The sequence below is a fragment of the Nanorana parkeri genome, unplaced genomic scaffold (assembly GCF_000935625.1).
Source record: "Nanorana parkeri isolate BGI_ZX_2015 unplaced genomic scaffold, ASM93562v1 scaffold634, whole genome shotgun sequence".
NCBI lineage: Eukaryota > Metazoa > Chordata > Amphibia > Anura > Dicroglossidae > Nanorana > Nanorana parkeri.
In genome coordinates this window covers 344528-366527 of record NW_017306902.1, presented here as the reverse complement: position 1 = coordinate 366527, position 22000 = coordinate 344528, and the positions used below count along the sequence as shown (strand labels likewise).

Sequence of the window (22000 nt, the reverse complement as noted above, 5' to 3'; positions counted from 1 at the left end):
CCTTCATGGGCCAAAGCCTGCCTGATTATTTCAGTTGATGGTTGAATCGGTGGGTGCATTATATGCAAGGATTGGATCTTGTATGTAGAGCTGCAGCCAACTAATCTATCGATAATGAGAATAGTTGTCAACTATTCTCATTATCGATAAGTTGGTAGGATCCCCTAGCTCGCTCTTCCACGCTGGAAGGAAGTCACAAAAAGCAGTGGGCAGGTGCCATAGCTCCTAATTATTTCAGTTGATGGTTGAATCGGTGGGTGCATTATATGCAAGGATTGGATCTTGTATGTAGAGCTGCAGCCAACTAATCTATCGATAATGAGAATAGTTGTCAACTATTCTCATTATCGATAAGTTGGTAGGATCCCCTAGCTCTCTCTTCCACGCTGGAAGGAAGTCACAAAAAGCAGTGGGCAGGTGCAATAGCTAGCCTGCTATTGGGTATTGCAATTTGAAATGGCCAGTAGCAGACTGGCTATTGCACCAGCCTACCTGCTGTATTTATATTCAGCTGCAGTCTGTGGAATCTTGCCATTGGCAGCTGTCACTCCATGGCTGAAGCTATTCAAGTGCCATGTGCTTACAATGCAATTATTTAAAAAAAAAAATTATAGAAGGTGAGAAAAAAGTCATTTTCGGCTTCGGACTGACAAATTCTGCTGCGGGAGGTACGCTGCAGTGATATTCATTTCACTGGCACCCTAAAAGCTCCTCCCACCCACAGTGTGATCGCTCGCACTGGAATGCACAGTACTGCCATGCCATGCGATTGCAAAAAGTTGTGCATGTAGTTTTATTCTGAAGTAAACCTTAACATTCCATTTGTGTATTTCTTTTGAAATTAAGGATGGTATTTAATTTTATTTTTTTTATCCGATCAAAAAAAAATTGGTCAATTAATCAATTATGAAAATAATCATTAGGTGCAGCCCTACTTGTATGGCCTCCATAAAATTTGCTTCTTCATCATGAAGCTAGGTAGGCCAATTTATGGTATGTATACACTATGGCCCTGTAATGTAAATGAAGACATGAAGGCCATGGAATGTATACAACCCACAATTATAAGAACGTTGAGGTCTACTATTTCATGGGAGGAACCTCTGCATGTTATGCTCTTATATAACCAGCATTAGAGCCATTCTGCAGGCAAAATGCCTGGTGTAATCATTAAAAATGACTTTCATTCCAGATCGATCTCCAGTCTTTAGTGATTGGCATAAATATTTCATCAGTTTCTGAGGTTTGAAAGCTTTGAGTGGAAATCCTGTTTCAATTCTTCAGGCTATGCTTGCTGATACAGTTTGCCGGGGACATGAAGGGATGTTTAAACCACAAGGAAGGGAAGACAGACAACAATACCCACTGTTCATTTCATAAGTTGGCTAAGACTGGCGATGTGTCTGCCAAGTTCAGAATGTCAGCAGAGTGATGTGTCATTACCGTGACCTTGGTTGGCTTTTGGGTCACCTTGCAGCTGTTCCCTGGCATGTGTAGAGCAGTTTGCTGGCCTGTGTTCTATGAAGTGGACAGGTGTTCGCATGGATTGGTTCCAGCTGGCATTACAGCCTTGGGAAACTATCGGGACTACTTCACTGCTTATAGAAGTGGCATGTGTGCTGACCTCTGGTTCCATCATATCGGCCAGAATCTACAACCTTATATGTAGGAAAACTAAGGGCTCATTCCCACCAGCAGTGTTAAGCTAGATTGGGCAGTGATGCCCCACACAGTCCCATCCCAATAACAAGTCAATTCAAATATATGCAGTACATCTCTGCAAGACCCTTTAAAGACCCTTGATTAGGCTCCTTAAGATAACACAATAAGTGTTAATAACCCATTAAATTGTATTTCCACTTTTGCAGTCAGTTTTTTCTCAGCACCTTCACAGTGATCTGTCCTTATAGAAAGACTTAGAACTGAAATTTGAGGATTGTGTTTCTCTCTTTAACTTAACATACACTGAAGTTGTCCCTCATCCCTCACTACCCCTCCTAACATTACAAAAGAAGGAGAAGCAAGAAGAAATGTTAACCCTCAAATAGCCTGGAACCATAACCCAAGTAAAAGCAATTTAAACTTCAAGAAGCATTTTATAAATATATATTTTTTAGCTTATGTTATGTGAATGGGAACATGTAGCAAGTATAAAATATGTGTTATCCCAATTTGGCTGGGAAAGTGGAAATACACTTTAAGGGCTCTTGTACATGGTGGCCAAATCACGTAAGGAATGGCGTACTTCCCCCTGTTGGGAAGCTACAGGTGCTGCAGGAGCAGAACTACGTACAACCATTGACTTCTATAGGAGGCTGCATGCAGCACCTCTGGCTCCCCGGGGGTGAAAATACGAACAGGTGGCCGCGTACAAGAGCTTCAAATGATTTATTGAATAGACCAAAAGGCAGCAAATAGGAGAAGTCCATAGTTGGGGTTTATATAGTTGGGGTTTATATAGTTGGGGTTTATATAGTTGGGGTTTATACACACCTTTGTGTATAAACTCTATGACGGCGATGTGACACGGGCTAATTTATTAGCTAAGCTGGGCAGTTTCCGATGTGATTTGCCCTTGATCCATCCATGCGTGGGAAGAGCAGAGCTCCATGCCTGATTGGCGTCCTCTGCAATGTCATTTTGGCTGCGCCGTGATGGTGACTTATACTGTATTTCCTAGTGACAAGACCTGCTGGATATTGCTTTCTGAGGTGCTAATTGGTCTGCGTCCACAAACTCCCCTGCCAGCAGCTGAAATGAGCTCAGCGCTGGGTTTGCCTTTTGATTTTGCACTTATTTACTTTGAATTAACAGAACAAAGTATGTTCATTAGCACCTGTTCTTTATCTCGATTTTATTGCATATTTTCCTAAGCTGGATCATGGACAACTGCTTAAAATATATACATTTTACCTGCATCATTCCCTAGCATTCTCTCCCTTTGCTACCCTTCTATTACCTAATATATGTCAGTGATGCACTCCATTAGAATGCCATTAGTGCTACTTGTTTAGTGAAATGTAGTAGTATGGGTCACTCCCAACATCACTTCATGGTGATCTTGAGCTGCAATATTAGGTTTTGCTTATAGTACTACCTATAAATGAAAGCTGGTATTTAAAGGAGAACTATGGGGTTTTCCCCCCATAGTTCTCTTAAAGGTCACGGGAGGACATATACTAGCGTCCTCCCGTGACCCAAAGCTCAGTATATCGTGAGCTACAGCTTGTGGTATGGTGACACAGCCGCACCTGGGACGGATCCCAACATTACTGTGGAGATCCGCCCAGCTGTGTGAGTGACAGCTGGCTCTGCCTATCTAGAGGCAGAACCAGCTGTACCCGCCCCTCCACTGTCCATTCCTCCGGGCAGCGCTGGAGGATCAGAGCGGGGAGGAGGTAATTCCCTGCAGGGACATGATCGAGAAGTGAGCAAGCGAGTGACTGTATGTGTTCGCTCACTTCCCGATCTATTGAGCCGATGCGTGACAGTTTCATTGTCACACGTCGGCTCGAACTATGAGGATGAGTGATTTTCACTCACCTCATAGTTCTCCTTTAATGCACTAGGGCACCGCTCTGCAAATCTTTTCTTCAAGGATATCCAGCAATGTCATGGTTTAGATCTGTGGTAATTGAAGACCCGGTGACACATCAAACCACTTATACAAGATTTAGGGTGGATTCACGTGTTAATACATTCTTCCTGTAAAGAAAATATGCTATCAGGTAAATATTGTGGCCACTAGATGGAGCTGAGGAGCATGATAAAGAGGTATTTATTTCCTATGCTCCTCAGCTCCATCTAGTGGTCACAATATGGTATTTACCTGATATTACATTTGACCTATGAAAAAAATATACTAATAAAATTAATTTAGCATAAAATGGATCTGCATGCAGTTCCGCAGGGCAAAATGTATCTATTGCCAAAGCTTTTTTTTTCCTTTTGCCATTTTGGATAGCGTGGGAAATGATTGGAACCTCCTGCAGGTTTTACTGCTGTCTGGGGCTCTGAGTTTTAGATGGAAATGCTATGCTCCTTGGCTCCATTTAATGACCATTAAGTGGTGCGAATCTACAACACAGACAGAGCTGCTCTGTGAATGTTTTATAAATACACCCCCTTAGTGTTACTGCTCTCCTCTACTGGTTCACTTCATAAATGAAAAGACAATATTCTTTATTGTCACATTATAAACCTATCAAGTTTAAAAATCGGCGCTGAGCAGGGAAATGGCATACACAGGCTTCCTGCCATTCCAGAGGACTTCTTTACCAGTTTCATTTAGCGGGGGGAAAACATTGTCATTTTTTCACAGATTACACCCGTCTTACAGCATGAAAGCTGCGTGCAGTTGACTTGAAAAGGCAGGCGGGAATTCCGCCAGCAAATCAATGGTAATTTCTTTTTCCTTCCGCTTCATCAGCCTTTGCTGAAATATCACTTGTTTGACTTAAACGTAGCTCTTTTGATAAATTACCCCAAAAGTCACGATCGAAGCGAAAACAAAGTTGGGCCGTGCAAAATTACTTCTTTTCTTTAGCTTGATAAGCCCCGGAACATAAATATAAGTCTAACAGCTGTTTAAAAAGCAGTGCAGTACTTTGCTGTCCACTCTCCTGCCTTTCTCTACGGGCTGAAAAGGCTCATGCCCGCTTCACACTTGGGAAATCCGTGACTGCGCGGCGATCGTGCACGAAACCCCACAGATGGCCGCGCGATCATGGAATCGCACACAACCGCTGATCATGCTTGCGGTGCCATTCATTTCTAATGGCACCCCAATCACGGCCGGCACATTGCACAGTTTTACACTGCGTTTCCACGTGTGCCAAAAAAGTTCATCCCAATGAAAGGTACATGTACCTTTTTTCAGCGTTTGCCGTGCGGATATAACTCCATTGAAATAAACTGGGCCGCGTGGCAAACGCTGTGCGCAACCGCACACAAATGCGTGTTCCCGGGACGGCTGCAGTGTGAACCAGGTCTTATGGTCACTTAGGCCTTGTTTACCAGTGGGGCAAAGGGCACGTTTGGGCAGGCTGTTGATCCACGCTTTTACTGGCCAATGAAAAACTAACATGGTGGCCGATTGGGATTGTGCACATTTGTATATACGCCGCAGCTGTGATGCCTTGCAGATTTTATACAGCCAAACTTGCCATTGCAGTCAATGGGCGCATGCAGCTTGGTGGTCACTTGGGTTTCTAAACATACCATGGCTGCCATGCATCATCTCGTATACAGCCAATTGTGCCCATTGGAGTCAATGGAACCATGTGGCAACCACATACCAACCGATGTATCGCAACGCAAAAATCCCTTGGGATAAACCAAAGTGTGGTCGTGGATCAGCTTTTGCTTGCGACTTTCAGGGCAATTTATCAAGAGAGCAACATTTGAGTCAAACAAGTGATATTTCAGTAAAGGTCGCTTGGCTTTGCAGCTGTGGCTTATTTAATGCAGCTTGTCATGTACACCCAAACTTGGCCGTTGGAGTCAATGGGACCATAGCGCAATCGCAGTATTGCAATCACTTGGGATAACAAAAAGACACCTGAAAACCGCAGGTCAACGGTGCTCTGAAACTGGATCCATCGTTGCATGTGGAAAGAAGGCCTTGTGTGATTTTCCTTTTAAACTGATTTTGAAGTTGTGAAGGATTACAGAATATCGCGGTTGTTGCGTGTCTCATTTGGTTGACTGGCCCCTTCATTAGCTGCGTTAGGATTTCATAGCACTTATTGGCAGACCAGGTAATACATATTTTATGAGGTCAGCAGGTCAGAGAAGCCATAAACACATGCCATTTCGCCAGCTACAGGGTTTCATGTTGAAGGGACGGACGTCTTGATTGGCATTTCAAAGTGACAGAACCTGAGAAGAGGTGACATTTGTCCGAGCCCCACCATTAACCCGCTGCCGTGGTTTATGACATTCTCTGCATTGAAGTTGAATTTCTAAGTGAAGGTGATTTAGAGCAGATATTTGCAATTGTGTGTTGAAGCTTCATTTCCTTTTTTTTTTCTTCCATAAACCAGCCAGTGTGGAATAGGGATGAAAATGTTTCATGCGTCAGCTCTTTGGGGGAAATTTACCGCTAAAGCCGACACAAAAAGGTTCAGCGCTTGACCTTTTCACTGCCTGACTCTCATTTCCAAAGGAGCAGAGAAGCTGCAGTTATATGAAATCTTGGGAAGTATAATGAGCTCTAGCCTGTTGTAAATCGCAGTATAGGCGGACACAGAACAATAAAATGACCCCAGGAGTCACATTTATAAACACGTTCCTTGTGTGAATTGCCTCACTGTATTTTAATAAGTGTTGTGTTCTATTTAAAGTGGAGCTCCGGGCAAATGACTGAATATGCAGCGAAAATAACTGAAAAACGTTACCCATCGCGTTCTCCAGCTAGTCAGCCTAAAAATCCTGATTTTCAACATGTTAGGTTAAGTGCCCGTTCACACCAGGGCGGTTTGGCCGCTCGGATCCACCAACATGAATGATCCCATACATTGCTATGGAGACCGTTCATGTGCGAGACCGGTCATGCACGGCTCAGCGCAATCCAAACCGCTCCTCGCCCGAATTGCTCCCTGACCCTTTTGTGCCGCGCTAATCAGCGTGTTTTCCATACTGCTTTCAAAAGAACCGCACTGTTCAGCTATGTTTTGGGTGTTTTTAATTGTGTTTCAGCGCTAAAACGCAATTAAAAACGCCATTTTGAAACCGTCGGGGAGACCACGCTGATCCACAACCGTCCTGGTGTGAATGGGGCCTTAGAGACATTTTTGTTACGTTCTGCAAATACTTGTGTGGCCCCACTGCTGCGTCGAGGCACCTGTGCATGGTCTGGTTCCTAACTCTAAGCTCTATCTGTCATTCTGTATCATTCATCTATCGTTCTTTCTATCTATTTATCGATCATCTATCATTTGATTTATTATTATTATTATTACATAGTATTTATATAGCGCCAACAGTTTGTGCAGCGCTTTACAATATAAGGAAGACATTACAATACAATTCAAGACAAGATGGTAAGGAGGGCCCTGCCCCAGAGGGCTTACGATCTAAAAGAGGAGGGGGAAATGATACATGAGGTAGCTGTGGTAGCTGTGGGAATGAATTATGTGAGAATGTGAAGGTTCAGTGGTTAGGTTGAGGTGGGACATTAGCTAGCTAGCTATCTATCTATCTATCTATCTATCTATCTATCTATCTCAATGAATAAACTAAGAGCAGGTTTGCTTTGGAAGTGGTCCCATCCTCCCTAAAGATAGAGAGAGAAGACACTGTGCCATAGTGTGAGTTGCTATCAGTTCCTTCTTGGCAATGGAAGAGCAGCTAATATGGAATCTTTTTGCTAAGAGCTGAGTGGATACAGCAATTCCGTGATTGTAAGAGCTCCTCAATCTCTAATATCATGTGCTTTCATTTAGACCGGCATTTTCTTTTAAGTTACTCCCAAAATGTATTTCAGGTTCGGCACAAGCTATACACGTAAAAAAAATGTAGATGTTCTGGATTTACACTTGCGATAATAGGGCCGTTCTCATGATGCGTTGCTGGCTGAGCACAGGTGGAGCTCTGTGTGACTTTTAGTTGTCAGGAGATCTTCCCCTGTTATTGCCCCTCTTCTAATAATGGGGAAGGACAGCAAAAAGTAAGAGTGCAGTGGGCGTGATCGGTTAACTTTCCCTTAGCACATTTCTATATATAAAATCCCTCAGCCGGATGCTAAGTGAGCAGTGCTTGCTGCTTTTATCTTGCTCACCTTCTTGTATTCTTCAGACGGGGTGGAGGCACAGTCCACTTCTTACCATGTCAATGTATTAGTTCTGCACAATCCAGAATAAAGACCAGCTCCTCGCCTTCCCACTTGAAATACGGAAAAGGATCATCATCTAGTCACAGGCATCAGAAACTGGGAGCCCAACCAACATAAATTGTAGGGAAGAGAGGGCTGAGTGCCAGAGAAAGACAAACCCATGGGAGATTTGTGTGTGTAATATGGAGAGCATCCTGAAACGCATCTACTGTAGTATAATAAGTATCTGCTCATTTCAGATCTATGGTTGGAGGAAGGAGGTGAAATATTAATATCTGAGCTTCCATCATACCGCATCCAATCTATATCCGGTCAGGACTGACCAATGTTCAAATCTGAGGTACACTCAGATCTCCTCTGTGCTCGATGTACCTGAAGTTGTTCCCATATCACACACAGGTCCATATTCTTGTATTCTGTACCTATGATTGGACGTTTGGTGATTTAGTTTTCTCCCACCTCAGACTATAAAGTGTGACATAATTTGACTTTCATTTCAAAAACATTTCATTATTTAGTACCTCAAAGAACAGTTTCAGTACCTAATGGCGACCAGTCCGTAAAGTGGGACGTCACTGATTTGATATCATCTGATTATTTTGTGAGATGGGTTTGTGTTTTTTTTTCTGCATCATATTTCTTTGTTCTGTTTTTTGTGAATTGTTGATAAAGCTTGTTATTGATAGCTCTTTATCTTATATTATTCTTGTTACAGCTGCCTCATGTTTTCTCTTTTTTTTTCCCCCAGGAAATTTTATTACATCACATTGCTGCGAGATCCTGTCTCACGGTATCTCAGTGAGTGGCGGCATGTACAACGAGGAGCCACTTGGAAGACATCGCTTCACATGTGCGATGGAAGGACGCCGACGACGGAGGAGCTGCCATCCTGTTATGAAGGCACAGACTGGTCAGGGTGCACTTTGCAAGAGTTTATGGACTGTCCCTACAACCTGGCCAACAATCGCCAGGTTAGGATGTTAGCGGACCTCAGCCTCGTGGGATGCTATAATATGTCCTTTAATCCAGAGAACAAGCGAGCTCAACTCCTGCTGGAGAGCGCCAAAAAGAACCTGAAGGACATGGCGTTTTTTGGCCTCACGGAGTTCCAGAGAAAGACTCAGTATCTCTTTGAGAGGACTTTTAATCTGAAGTTCATCAGGCCTTTCATGCAATACAACAACACTCGGGCAGGTGGGGTGGACTTGGACAATGGCACTATCCAAAGGATTGAGGAGCTCAATGACTTAGACATGCAGCTGTATGACTATGCAAAGGACCTCTTCCAACAGCGCTACCAGTTCAAGAGGCAAGTGGAGAGGATGGAGCAACGCAAGAGAAACCGGGAAGAGAGACTTCTGCAGCGGTCCAACGAAGCTTTTGCCAAGGAGGAAGCAGAGGACCAAGCGCGCTGGCCTACAGAAGACTACATGAGCCATATTATAGAGAAATGGTAGACTGGCACGGACTTTTATACTACTGGAGAAACTGGTTTCACATTTGTTATTCTGTCTTGTATGAAATACTGAACATTATAAATAAGAACACTTTTTATTTAATGTTTGTAGCACAGAGCTCAAAGCTTCGGTAACTGTTCATGTTTATGTAGGGCAATGTACATTAATTTAAAGGGCCAGTCCTCTTTTTGGATAAGCACTTCCATTGTACACATTTCCCATGTATAGCATTTAAAGCTGAACTCCTGCCAAGCAACAAAAATACATATAAAAGCTGTTCTACCTACCAAATGAGAATTTCTGCAGCCCTGAGATTTAAACAGCCCTGCCACACAGCACAGTCAGCCTGGAGACCTTATTTCCTCTACTGTGTTTAAGTCTTGTCCTTCCCCAGCCTGTGATTGGACAATAAAGGAAGAGCGGCAGAAAATTAAGCTCATTTCTCTGTCATTCGGCTCTCTCTTCCTGTAAGCACTGCAGCACAATTCATTGTCTTCTTGTGCCACTGGGTCTCCCTTTCCTAGCCTGATCTCTGCTGTACAGGGTTGCAAACTTCAGGTACTTACATTAGTTCCTACTAAAATACACTTAGGCCTTGTTCACACCTAAAGCATGTGCGTTCCAGAGCGGTAGCTGCTGGAGAGCACAGCGATCGCTGAGAAACTTCCCTTTGCGTTTTTGGGCGGGAGGGGGCGTGGTGGTGCATTGTATTCAATGGCACCGCTTCCACGCCACCTCCCGCCCCAATACGCGGGGGGAGGTTTCTCAGTGATCGCTGTGCGTTCCAGCAGCTACTGCTCTGGAACGCACACGCTTTCGGTGTGAACAAGCCCTTAGGGGTCTGTTTGCAAACAATAGGCAGGGCCACTTACCCTGCGAATTTGTCAGAATAATGGCCACTAGATAAAGCTAAGAAGCATAGGAAATGTTTTGTGTTCTCCTCGGCTCCATCTAGTGGCCATACTGCAGTATTACATCAAAGTACATTCAACATGAAAAGAAAATATATTAAGATCGTTTTTGCCAATATTCTGGCAAATTGAACATTTACAGATATTCGCAGGTTGACCCCACAAATTGTTTATAAATAGACCCCTTAATCATTTTTTATTGAACTCACCCTTGATTTGAAATGGTGTGTTGTTTCTTCAGCTACCCGTAGTTCCGCTTTATGGTGCCCTGTCTTTAAGTGCTATTGTGCATTGTTGCCTTCTAAAGTGCTGATTTTCTGAGCAAGATTTAGTGCTGGCCAGGTGAAGGGTGCAGCTGACGATACAGATTGGGGACGGGCTGCTTTTAGCTAGCAGTATATATAAAAGGAAGAGCTTGTCTAAAATGTGGACAGTCCCTTTTAATGTATGGAGAGAGTGACCACGCAGTGTCAGTAATGCGATGTGTTTTATTCACTCTAGGGCATCATTAAAGCATTGTTAAGTGTGTTGATAATCTTGCTTCTCCGGTTCACAAGGGGAAAAAAAAAGGAACTAATAACAGTGGTATGTTTAATAGCTTGAAACACATTCTCGCTTTTTTAAACCCATATGTCAACGAAAGACAACACTTTCCAGTGAAGAATCGTGGTGATACTTTTTTGTAAAGTTCATGGGAAGAATATATTTTAAGATTCTGTACGAGCATGGGAGTTTTTATTTTTATAGAATACTGTAAATCGTCTTGATTTGATTTTCATTTATACTAATGTGAATGATTCGATGAAATGGGAGAAGTGCGCAGGTTATATGTTCATGTGAAGAGAAAAAAAAAGTCCTTTTTGTGTCTCGGTTTTAGGTTTGATCTATGCAATGTGTTGAGATGCAAGCTTAAGCTATGCCTTCCTGAATCCCAAGCGCAGACGCTACAAGCTAAGCCATGATATGCTTCCTACAAATCTGTTTTTTGTGTCCATTTAAGAATACATTGTAAGTGAAAGTCCCCACGGTAGAATGTCAGATATTGTACATTGTATCCGCATTTGTTGTACTGCAGAGTGTAGACAAATGTTTTGCATTGTCGGCCATTATAGGCTGGGCAGAAACCTGTGGCTACATTGCAGGAGGGGATGTAGTAGTCTTGCTCCCTGGGCAGTAATTTACTAAAACATTGTATCCCCAATGAAGATTTTGCTCTTTCTATGGGGACAGCCAGAGTTCTCCGACGCTTTGAAATTGTACAGAAAAGCTTGCAGTCTGTCCAAAGTCCTGAGCCACAGAAAGATCTAAAAGGTCATTTAAAAAAAACATATGTTTTTAGGTATGCTGTGTGAATATGAACATATAACAAACATAGAGGGGTTTTCTCAAATTTGACTGCAAAAGTGGAGCTACACTTTAAGGTGTCTGTGAAGGTTCTCATTCATCCAGGTCATGGTATATCTTTGAAAAATAAATCAAGGCAACTGGACTTGCTGGTTTTTTTTCTTGAAGATCTTTTGCTGGTCATCTGACTAGCTTTCCCAAGTCAGAATGAATTCACAAGTCTGAATTGAGCTAGTCAGATGACCAGCGAAACATCTTCAAGAAAAATACAGCAAGTCCCGTTGCTTTGATTAATTTTTGACAGATATACACTATCAGGTTTTGTTTTTTAACCCCACAAAGTGTGCAAAGGACTCCAGACAGACATGGGACACTGAGACAGGCCCGGGCCCTGGGAAACACAATTGAAGGTTTTCAGTAGAATTTAGCGTAATTGTCAGGTGTGGTAATAAAAGCACCTTTCTGATCTCACCCTCGGAGATTGTAATCGACAAGGAAGAGCATAGTGTCGTCATCGCAGTGTGTAGATGGCCACATCTGCAGCCTATTGAGCTGGCAGGTCGATCTGTAGAGAGCCAGATTTACATCCACACAACTGGAACATGGATATGGTCTGTAGCCATTTGCTTATGGGGAAAATTTTTTTTACTGAGGGAATGCCCAAATTATCTTCCATAAATCACCAAATTGCCCTTTATTAAAGGAGAACTATGGGGTCAGTGTTTTTCCCCATAGTTCTCCTTAGGGTAACGGGAGGACATAAACTAGCGTCCTCCCGTCACCCTAAGCTCAGTATACCGCGAGCTACAGCTGGCGGTATACTGAGACGCCGGAGCGGATCCCGACTTAGATGACTGGAGCCGCCCAGCTGCGTGAGTGACAGCTGGCTCTGCCTATCTAGAGTCAGAGCCAGCTGTACCCGCCCCCTCCCCCGTCCGTTCTGCCAGTCAGCGATGGCGGATCAGAGCGGGGAGAGGGGAATCCAGCCCCTCCCCCTGTCACGGCAGAGAGCCGTGACAGGATCGAGAGGTGAGGGAACCCGGTATGTGTTCGCTCACCTCCCGATCTACTGAGCCGGCCTGTGACAGTCTCATTGTCACAGGTCGGCTAGAACTATGAGGTGAGTGAAAAGCACTCATCTCATAGTTCTCCTTTTAACGTTCTTTTCACACTGAAAACACTGATATGGGCTACATGAAAATGGTTGGGTCAGCAAATGGATTGCCTTTGTTCTAATATAAAGTGCATTATAAAAACTTTAATTGAAGCTGATTGCCTGCTATGGGCACCAATTTATGATGCTATTAACTAAAGGGCTGTGCGAGCTTTGGTTGTCTATAGTTTGTATTACTGTCACTTTGTGTAGTGTTATATAAAAAGTGGAGGAAAGGAAATTGGAGGAGTCGGTCAGACTCCTGGAGAAGGTTAAAGAATAAGTGCACTTATTCTTTTTGCAAACCCCTCCCCTGACCTAAACAATCCCACCCTTCGCAGATCTATACTTACAGGGATCTGAGGGCCCATGTTCTGCTGTTTGTTTACATCCAGCGCTGCATGTCATCATCTCCTTGCCGCGTCTGTCTCCTGCCTGGGAGATAACCCCATAGAAGTCTATGGAGCTGTAATGTGCAGATAGAGCCAGCAGGGGGAGCATTGCGGCTCTGGATATAAACAATAGCAGAACCGTGAACGCTGGATCTCGGTAAGTACAGATCTGCGGAGGAGGGTGGGATCATTTAGGTCAGGGGTAGGGGGCAAAAAGCATAAGTGCATTTTGTTTTAAAGAGAAGACTGACAGAACCTGAACTTTGTCCTTTGTAGAGGGAAATTTTGGGCATTGAGTATGACAAGCTAATTCTGCCATTCAAAGTTGTTGGGTGAAAAACATTAAATTGAAGGTACTTGAGCCAGAGTATTTGGCTTCTGATGCATTACAGTTTAAAGGGTACCTGTCACACTGTGGAGGAAGGGCAACCACCATCTATACCCAAGGCACAAGATTTGATGAAACTACACAAAAAATGGAAAAATGAGAACAGTGCTATAAACTGGCACAGATCTCATCATACAATTCATATTTAGTGCCACCTGCATTGAATTGGGGCTTTTAAATCACTACTTCCTACTGACCAGATAGGATAAATGTTAGTTTGGCAACTCCAGCAAAAACAGATAATGTGAATGAGACCTTTAAAAAAAAAAAGAAAAAAGGTGACCGACCGCCTTACCCCCATTTCACCTATTGGCCATTTCCCAGAGTCTGTTCGCACTTGCTATCCTGATAGGTGTGGAAGGTACTCTGGGAGGCAGAACAGAGATGGTGTTTAACGAAAATATTCAGTCCCCATTCACACTAGTGTAGCTTGTGGTGCACACGGCAAGCAAAACACGTGTTTTGCACATGAAAAGACGCAGGAAGCTCACAAAGGTGCAGGGCTTCTTGGCCACGTGTAGGGCATCCCACTGAAGTGAATCAGCTGCCATATTTGCAACATGTACTGCAATATAGATCATCGCACGTGTGAGTGAGGGCTTACTGGGGGAAGATGCAGGTTGCCATTGGTGACTTCTGAAAATGTCTGGCTGTTTCCTGACTGTCGAGCCGGTGCAAAGCTTGAAATCGGTGACTCAGAACAAGTCTGCTGATGCAAAGTTCTGGCTGCAGTTGCTGCATGCTTTTTCTGGGTCAGAAAATTAACTTTAAAAAGTTTTTTTTAATTGCACATTCTTTTCTAACCCATGTGGCGGGACGAATAAACTCCTGTGTGCGTGCATGGGTGTGAAGCTGGCCATACACTGTAATAAAATATAACAGATCCCTCCAATAACACTTATGAACGTTGATTGAGGAATCTCTCACTGTCTTCATTGTATTCTGACAGCAGCCAGCAGCCACTGTCAGGATACCCAAATAGAGCCAGCAGCTCATTGGCTGCCTGCTCTGTCTGTTTGAATATTTTCTGACCGTCTCCTTTGTTTAGCTGATGGAGGGATTCTAGCTAAAAGGGTGCCAACAGTTCATCGAGAACTGGCCGAAATTCACAAACTTAAATCAACCTCCGCTGTCCAATCAAGACACCGGGAGAAGATATAAACACCAGCGGTGAGTTAAGCTCCCCTTTACAGTGTTGATGCCAACAAACCAGCATCAATTATGGCCCCATTATACTTCATTATACTTCATTACTCTGAATTCACCAAACCAGATGCCAACCTTTTTTTACTGTAAATTTGCTGTATTTAGATTGACTTCTCTTCCTAATGGTTTGACTTCTACAGCCCCATAACTGGAAATGTGCTATCCAGACTGATTGCCTCAAACATGGCTGGCCAGTTTATCCCTGCTGTCAATTATCACTTTAATTTACTCTAATGTACCACTTTGCGATTACATCAGCCAAATTAGCCGACGTTATCCGCGTGTGATGACAACTTCATCTGATTGGCCCAGCAGTCTTACAGCATTATCGCACCCAGTCATCAGTAAATTACTAGCTAACAAGGTCCTGCCTGCTAAAGACTTGGAGGAGGTTTTTATTTTTGCATGAAGACAACCTAGAACGTCTTTTTTTTATATTAAACATATCACTGTTTCTAGCATAGGGTAAACTTTAAGCTATGACATGGTAGCAAGACTAGTCCTATATAAGGGAACAGCCCCACTTAGAGGTAGAGAGAGGAATTGCGAGTAAAGCACTTAACTTCTCTGGGATCTGTAATTTGTGTGTTTATCAGTTTTTATTTTTTCCGCGGCCAGTCTGGAATCGTGATGGACTTGTGCTATTTAAGAGCCTTTTTGTTTTTATATTAAATTAAATAGACCAATGACACATGGCCCTATTAAATGATCTTTTTTTCTGTTGTATTCTCTAAGCAATGTGAGAAGTTTTGCTCATTGTAATAAGTCGGGAGTGATTTAGATGAGCATGACTGGGTATTTAAATCTGTATAACGGACCATTACAGCAATCTCTGGTTTTTAGAATGTCTGTGTTAGGAGGTATTTTACTGAACCATCTCCTCTTGCTTCTGGCTGTATGTCTTTATTCCAGGTCCCTTTTGCCACTGTTTCTAATGTTGCACACAGTACATTTTAAGCCATTTATATCACTGTGAAAACAACACTTGTCATGTTGCTTTAATAAACTAAAGATTTATGCAGAACTCTGAGTTATTCCACTGAATTGTTAGAAATCGTTTGCTTATACTGTGCTTCAATAATAAAGGTTCACTTTAGAGCTTGGTAGCTGATGATCCTCAATAAAATCACATCTGAATATTGACATGTATCCGTCCTTTAAAGCCCATTTCCACCTTTGCAAAGGTATTTTTTTTAAAACATATGCCAGCAATGTACACCGAGTGGACATGAATCAGGCATATGCAGTTGCTGTATATGAACACAGAAACCTACTGTTATTGACCTCTTCATCTCCTTATGTCTCTTTTGGAAATGGCTTCCTCTGTGCTCTGCAAGCAGTCTGTGTAAATGAGCTCTCTCCCCCCATTCATTAGTATTCATAGTGGCATCCTCCCCACCCCCGCCCTTCTCCTGGACAGGGTATTGTGACCTGGAAAAGCAGAACTGATGTACAGTAATCTTGTTACAATGGCTCACAGGGAGGCGGGTCAGCTGCTTTACAATCTGACCCCGGTGTCAGACTGAGTTTCCTGTGGAGGGAATATTGAATTTGTAGGATTCAGTCCTACTAAAGAGTCCATTTAAAAAACAAAAACTAAAAAGTCAGCAATGTGAGTCATGGAAATATGGAGACATATATATCATCACTGCACCTCTACATTACCACAATACATGCTAATCACTTACAAAGGTGGAAATGGCCTTTAAGGCTGGATTCACATCTGTCTGCTCTGGTGCATTGCATTAGCTCACGTTGTGTCCACGCAGCCCATACAAATCAACGGGCTGCCAACGCACCTTAAAACAGACAAGGATCATTTTCAGCACTGCAGTGCATTGCTGTGTTTAGTGGGGTGCCATTAAAAGTGAATAGCACCACAATGTGGTGACGCGTGTAGGGTTATCATGCCTTTCAGCAATGCATAGGGGTGAATCCAGCCCATAGAATGAATGTTCAGGGGGGAATTTTGATGTAGGGGGATGTTGGAACATCTGTCAGGTTTTTATTCCTGAATGTGACCCCATCTGGGTAGAGTCGCCCTCTCTATCCTGTTTTACCACAAAAAGTGAAGGGAAATCTAACATTTACTGGTGTGGCCCCAACAGGAAGAAAGGGGAAATCCTCCAATGGGCATTTCAGTGACCAATGTGTAAGAGGGGATTTCCTATCACTTGTAGATGGTAAAAATGAGCAAATTATGTGCTGGAATGAAAACGCCACATGCGTTATGCTTTTATGACACCATTCTAATCTAAAAACCCCAAAAAGGTCATGTTTCTTACCCTGTCTAGTATGACAACACTGGTCCTTCATGGATATAGTAGTGAGTGTGTTCACCTTAGCACAAATAGTGACAGGATCAACTGCCCCCCAACATACATACACAGTGTTCTGAGAGGGGAGATGTTCTGTAGTCCTAAAACATTTCCTGTTGATAAAGGAAGGGTGAGGCTTGAAAAAAGACAACTAATGCAGTCACATCTGTGGACTGGTGAGCTGCAACATATTGCATTATGTTCATGTGTTTAGATCTACTTTAAGGCCTCATTCACACGGACACATACAGTGTGCAGAAACCTGCGCCCGGGAAGGACAGGTGCTACATGCAGCCGTCTACATCTCTATGACAGGATGTGGCTACACGCCAAACTGAGCTTGCACATGTTTATAGGTACAGATGCACACCCTTGGACATAGACTGCATCCAAGGGTGTGCATTAGTACAGGTACAGATGTGCAACCTCCCGTCAGGAGCCACCTTGAAGCCACCCCCTGTACAGACAGCTGCATGCAGCACCCCTCCCTCCTGGGTGCAGGTTTCTGCACGAACGTGCATGTTATCTTTGTGAATGAGGCCTTACTGACTGCGGGAGTGGTAAAATCTCTCTTTATTATCAGCACCTGATAATGAAATTGGTGTTATAAGAAAAGGGGTGTCATCTGTTTCCCTTTAGCCTTATAAAGTATCTCAGCTCAGATTACAGAGTATGGCTATAATTTGACTCCCAGATCTGTGAAGATGTTCTAGAAAAGCAGTATGTCAAACATGGTGTTTCCTGCCCAAAAATATTGGATAGAAGATCACCAGCACTCAAAGTGTAAATTTCTGTACTACTGTATAGGACATGCGTCATCAAAGCCAACGTTTCGGGGGGACGCGCAGGGTCCCCTTCATCAGGGTGACATAGCAACAGTGTTAACACTGCCAGCACTACTATTGTGTGAGGTTATAAAGCCATATGGAGTGCAGGTAATCTACTACAACACTACTGTCCAAAAATAGGCTGATTTTCACATTATCTGAGCAGGCTGGATGACAGTTATTGAACAATAATGAATAGATTAGTAGCAGCACATTCTGCAGGAAACACGTCCTTTATTCACATAACAATCTTTTCTGTTCAAGCCATTACTTAAGGTAATTAAAGCAATCGCCTGAAACAGAGTGTGGCACTATATTTCATTCTTTTTTTCTATAACGCCCCAATATCGGAATTTTTAGGTGTTTGGTGAAGTGGAATGTAATTCTATTTTTTTATCTTGAGATGTATAATAGGAGATATGATTATTTACAAACGCATGCTGCCTTGCACAGCGCACAGCTCAGATGCTGTTATACAGGTGAAACTCGAATAATTAGAATATCGTGCAAAGTTCATTTATTTCACTAATGCAACTTATGCGGTGAAACTAATATATGAGATAGACTCATTACATGCAAAGCAAGATAATTCAAGCCGTGATTTGTCATAATTGTGATGATTATGGCTTACAGCTCATGAAAACCCCAAGAACCCCAAATCCACAACCTCAAAAAAGTAGATTATTACATGCAATCAATAAAACAAGGATTGTACATAGAACAATATCGGACCTCTGAAAAGTACAAGCATGCATATGTACTCAGTACTTGGTTTGGGCCCCTTTTGCAGCACTTACTGCAATTACTTTTGCACGATATTCTAATTATTCGAGTTTCACCTGTATGTCTAGGAATCCCTGTAGACATCTATGGGGTCAGGACTCATTGGCAGTCAGCCAAGTTTAAGAAGCCAAGCCCAGATTTGCACTAGCTGAATCGAACGTCTATATTTTATATGCATGTATGTATGTATATAAAAGATTCAGCTTGGCAAAGGAACTGATGAAGGATCTTGTCATAGAACAATATCGGACCTCTGAAAAGTACAAGCATGCATATGTACTCAGTACTTGGTTTGGGCCCCTTTTGCAGCACTTACTGCAATTACTTTTGCACGATATTCTAATTATTCGAGTTTCACCTGTATGTCTAGGAATCCCTGTAGACATCTATGGGGTCAGGACTCATTGGCAGTCAGCCAAGTTTAAGAAGCCAAGCCCAGATTTGCACTAGCTGAATCGAACGTCTATATTTTATATGCATGTATGTATGTATGTATGTATGTATGTATGTAAAAGATTCAGCTTGGCAAAGGAACTGATGAAGGATCTTATATGAAGGCGAGTTCACAAATGCACCTTGCTAACATGGAGTGCAATTGTTTAAAGTGTATGTCAGGGCAAAAAGAAATACAGTACATCTCTGCAACACATGCACATTTCCCCATGCTTAATCCCTTTATAGACACTGCAGGTACAAAAAGATACCTGTTCATCCTGGAAGAAATGCACTCGGCTCCTAATTTCTTGTTGCAGGCTAACAGTGGGCTCTGTTTATAATGGGTTCATGCTGTTGGAATGCAATTGGAATGGAGTTTCCTATGCTCTTCGGCTCCATCTAGGGGCTATAATGCTGTATGACAGCGAACAGTATGTGCAGCAAAGGAGTGCAGCGGGTATGACAGTGGGCAGTATGTGCAAGAGAGGAGTGCAGAGGGTATGACACTGGGCAATAGTGCAGGAGAAGAGTGCAGAGGGTATGAAAGTGGGCAGTATGTGCAAGAGAGGAGTGCAGAGGGTATGACTGTAGGGGTAGTATGTGCAGGAGAGGAGTATAGAGGATAACCAGTGGTGTATTTTGGTTTTGTGCTGCCCTAGGCAAAACTGAGCAGGAGCTCCACGCAATCTAAATGTTCCCACCACTTCCTAAGTCATTTTGCATAACCTGTCAGTCGCTGGATAAAGTGCACACGCTGTAGCCAGCTTCTGACAGGTTGCACTATTAGCAATGCAGAATACCACCAGCTATAGAAGATTACAAATCCTAGCAATTCTTTATACAGCAATGCAGAAAAATATGAAGCTACATACTCTGTGTTGCTCCATGGTGGCAGCCTGATGTCTCCAGGGCCTCAGGTGGGCTGTGCAGGATCAATGGAGGGCTGTGAGGCACTCACCAGGGGTCCAGATGGTCTTGTGGGCGAGTGGAGGCGGCGGGAAGCAGGAAATATGCGAATAGTGCTGTAAGCAGCACCATGAGGTGCCCAGAATGCTGCTGTGAGGTCCTCAGCAAGCACGGGACCTTGTGGCATTTGCTTCCAACATTTAAAGCCACGGTATCAGAGCTGCACCAATGATACCGGTAATGGTATGTGAGGAGTTTAGAGGGTATTACAGTGGGCAGTATATGCAGGAGAGGAATATATAGGGTATTACAGTGGGCAGTATATGCAGGAGAGGAGTATAGGGGGTATTACAGTGGGCAGTTCATGCAGGAGAGGAGTATAGAGGGTATTACAGTGGGCAGTATATGCAGGAGAGGAGTATAGGGGGTATTACAGTGGGCAGTATATGCAGGAGAGGAGTATAGAGGGTATTACAGTGGGCAGTTCGTGCAGGAGAGGAGTATAGAGGGTATTACAGTGGGCAGTTCGTGCAGGAGAGGAGTATAGAGGGTATTACAGTGGGCAGTTCGTGCAGGAGAGGATGCTGAGTGGATGACTGAGGACATTAGTGGCAGAAAAAAAACACTGCATGGCGAAATCTCTGAATTGAAGATGAATATTGTAGAAAAAGTTGCTATTTTATTGTTTAATGGGCTATTTTATCTTATTGACTGGTGTTCTGCTTTAACTAGTCAGTGCACCTAAAGCTGGTCTTTTAGACACTGGCGGGTTAAATCATCCTCCAGCTTCATGCCTTGGAGACTCCTAATGGTGTGAATTCAGCACAGAAGCTCAAAGTTCTGTCTATCTGTCACAGCCTCTGCAGTGAGATCTGTAAGACTTTTATCTGACCCTTTGGTCATTCAAATTGCTAGCGCCTAGCTAAAATAGAAACATGTTTGATGCGCTGTCCCTTTAATGTGTTTCTGGAAATAAATCCCAACAATAATAGATACAAAACAATGCACATAAAATCTAATATGTATAAGTGATTGGTTTGTCAACCCAAACCTCCTGCCACCCACAATTCTCTGGCAAAAGCAAATGCTTTAATATAACCTCACATAGACTTACTGATGTCATCTTCAAGAGCTTTCGACTAGGTTTGCGGCTTTCTTTCATCACCATAGAGATTTTACAGCGTTTTTACAACAGATGTACTGAATGGGGGGGGTGTAGGGACAGGTCAGATCTCTGTAATCAGCCACCCCTCCCTTGCATAATAAATGTCAAGTATAGGATAAACACCTTCTAATCCTTCTGCAATCTTTGCAGAACATGTGGTTGTAAAGTAAGGTGTGGCCCGGGGAACTGAACAAGTTGCACAAATCAAACAAATGCTTGTGATTTGGGCTTCTCAATGTACACAGCAGTGTAGTAGCCCATAGCGATGAATAGGACTTAATTTTTTATTGGTCTGACTACAGTAATCTGAAATATTGTTACACTTTTTGCAAATTAATAGCATGAAGCCCTATAAAGCACCAGGAATCAACCGATGTCAGCACAGATGTTGCTCCCCCTCTTCAACAATATCTGGAATACCAGAATGTTTCTCACTGACTGGATGCCAGGCATCTTAGTAAGAGTCCCAAAGAAGGGAGACCTAACCATGTGTGGCAACTGGCGTGGCATGCTTTTGTGTATCACTCCCAAAGTCTTGTGAAAGGTAATCCTAAATCGGATCCAAGAGAAGACTGATGTTACTCTCCGAAAACAGCAAGCCGGTTTTCGTGCCAGAAGATCTTGCGTGGATCACATTGCCATGCTCCGTATTATTCTGGAACAAATGAACGACTTCCAAGAGTCTCTCCACTTGCTTTTCAATGACTATGAAAAAGCATTTGACCGGCTCAATCATAACACCTGGCACAATCTAGTATAGTAACTGTGTTCAAGAGGGGAAAGTCCTACAGCCAGACCCAATAGAACAATGCAAAACCAGAGAGAGCAGCCCCAAAGCAAAGAAACTAAGAGCTGAAAAGGGAGGGCTTCAGAAGGTCATT

The 22000-nt window shown here is 43.1% G+C and overlaps 1 protein-coding gene across 1 annotated transcript in view; it reads left to right on the top strand.

Moving 5' to 3' along the window:
• HS6ST1 (heparan sulfate 6-O-sulfotransferase 1) overlaps positions 1–9576 on the top strand; it is a 129375-nt gene extending 119799 nt beyond the window's left edge. Inside the window, exon 2 of the mRNA XM_018563125.1 lies at positions 8583–9576. Coding sequence (XP_018418627.1) covers positions 8583–9291 — 709 coding nt within the window. The 3' untranslated portion in view covers positions 9292–9576. The remainder of the gene's footprint in view (positions 1–8582) is intronic.
• Positions 9577–22000: the final 12424 nt, after the last annotated feature.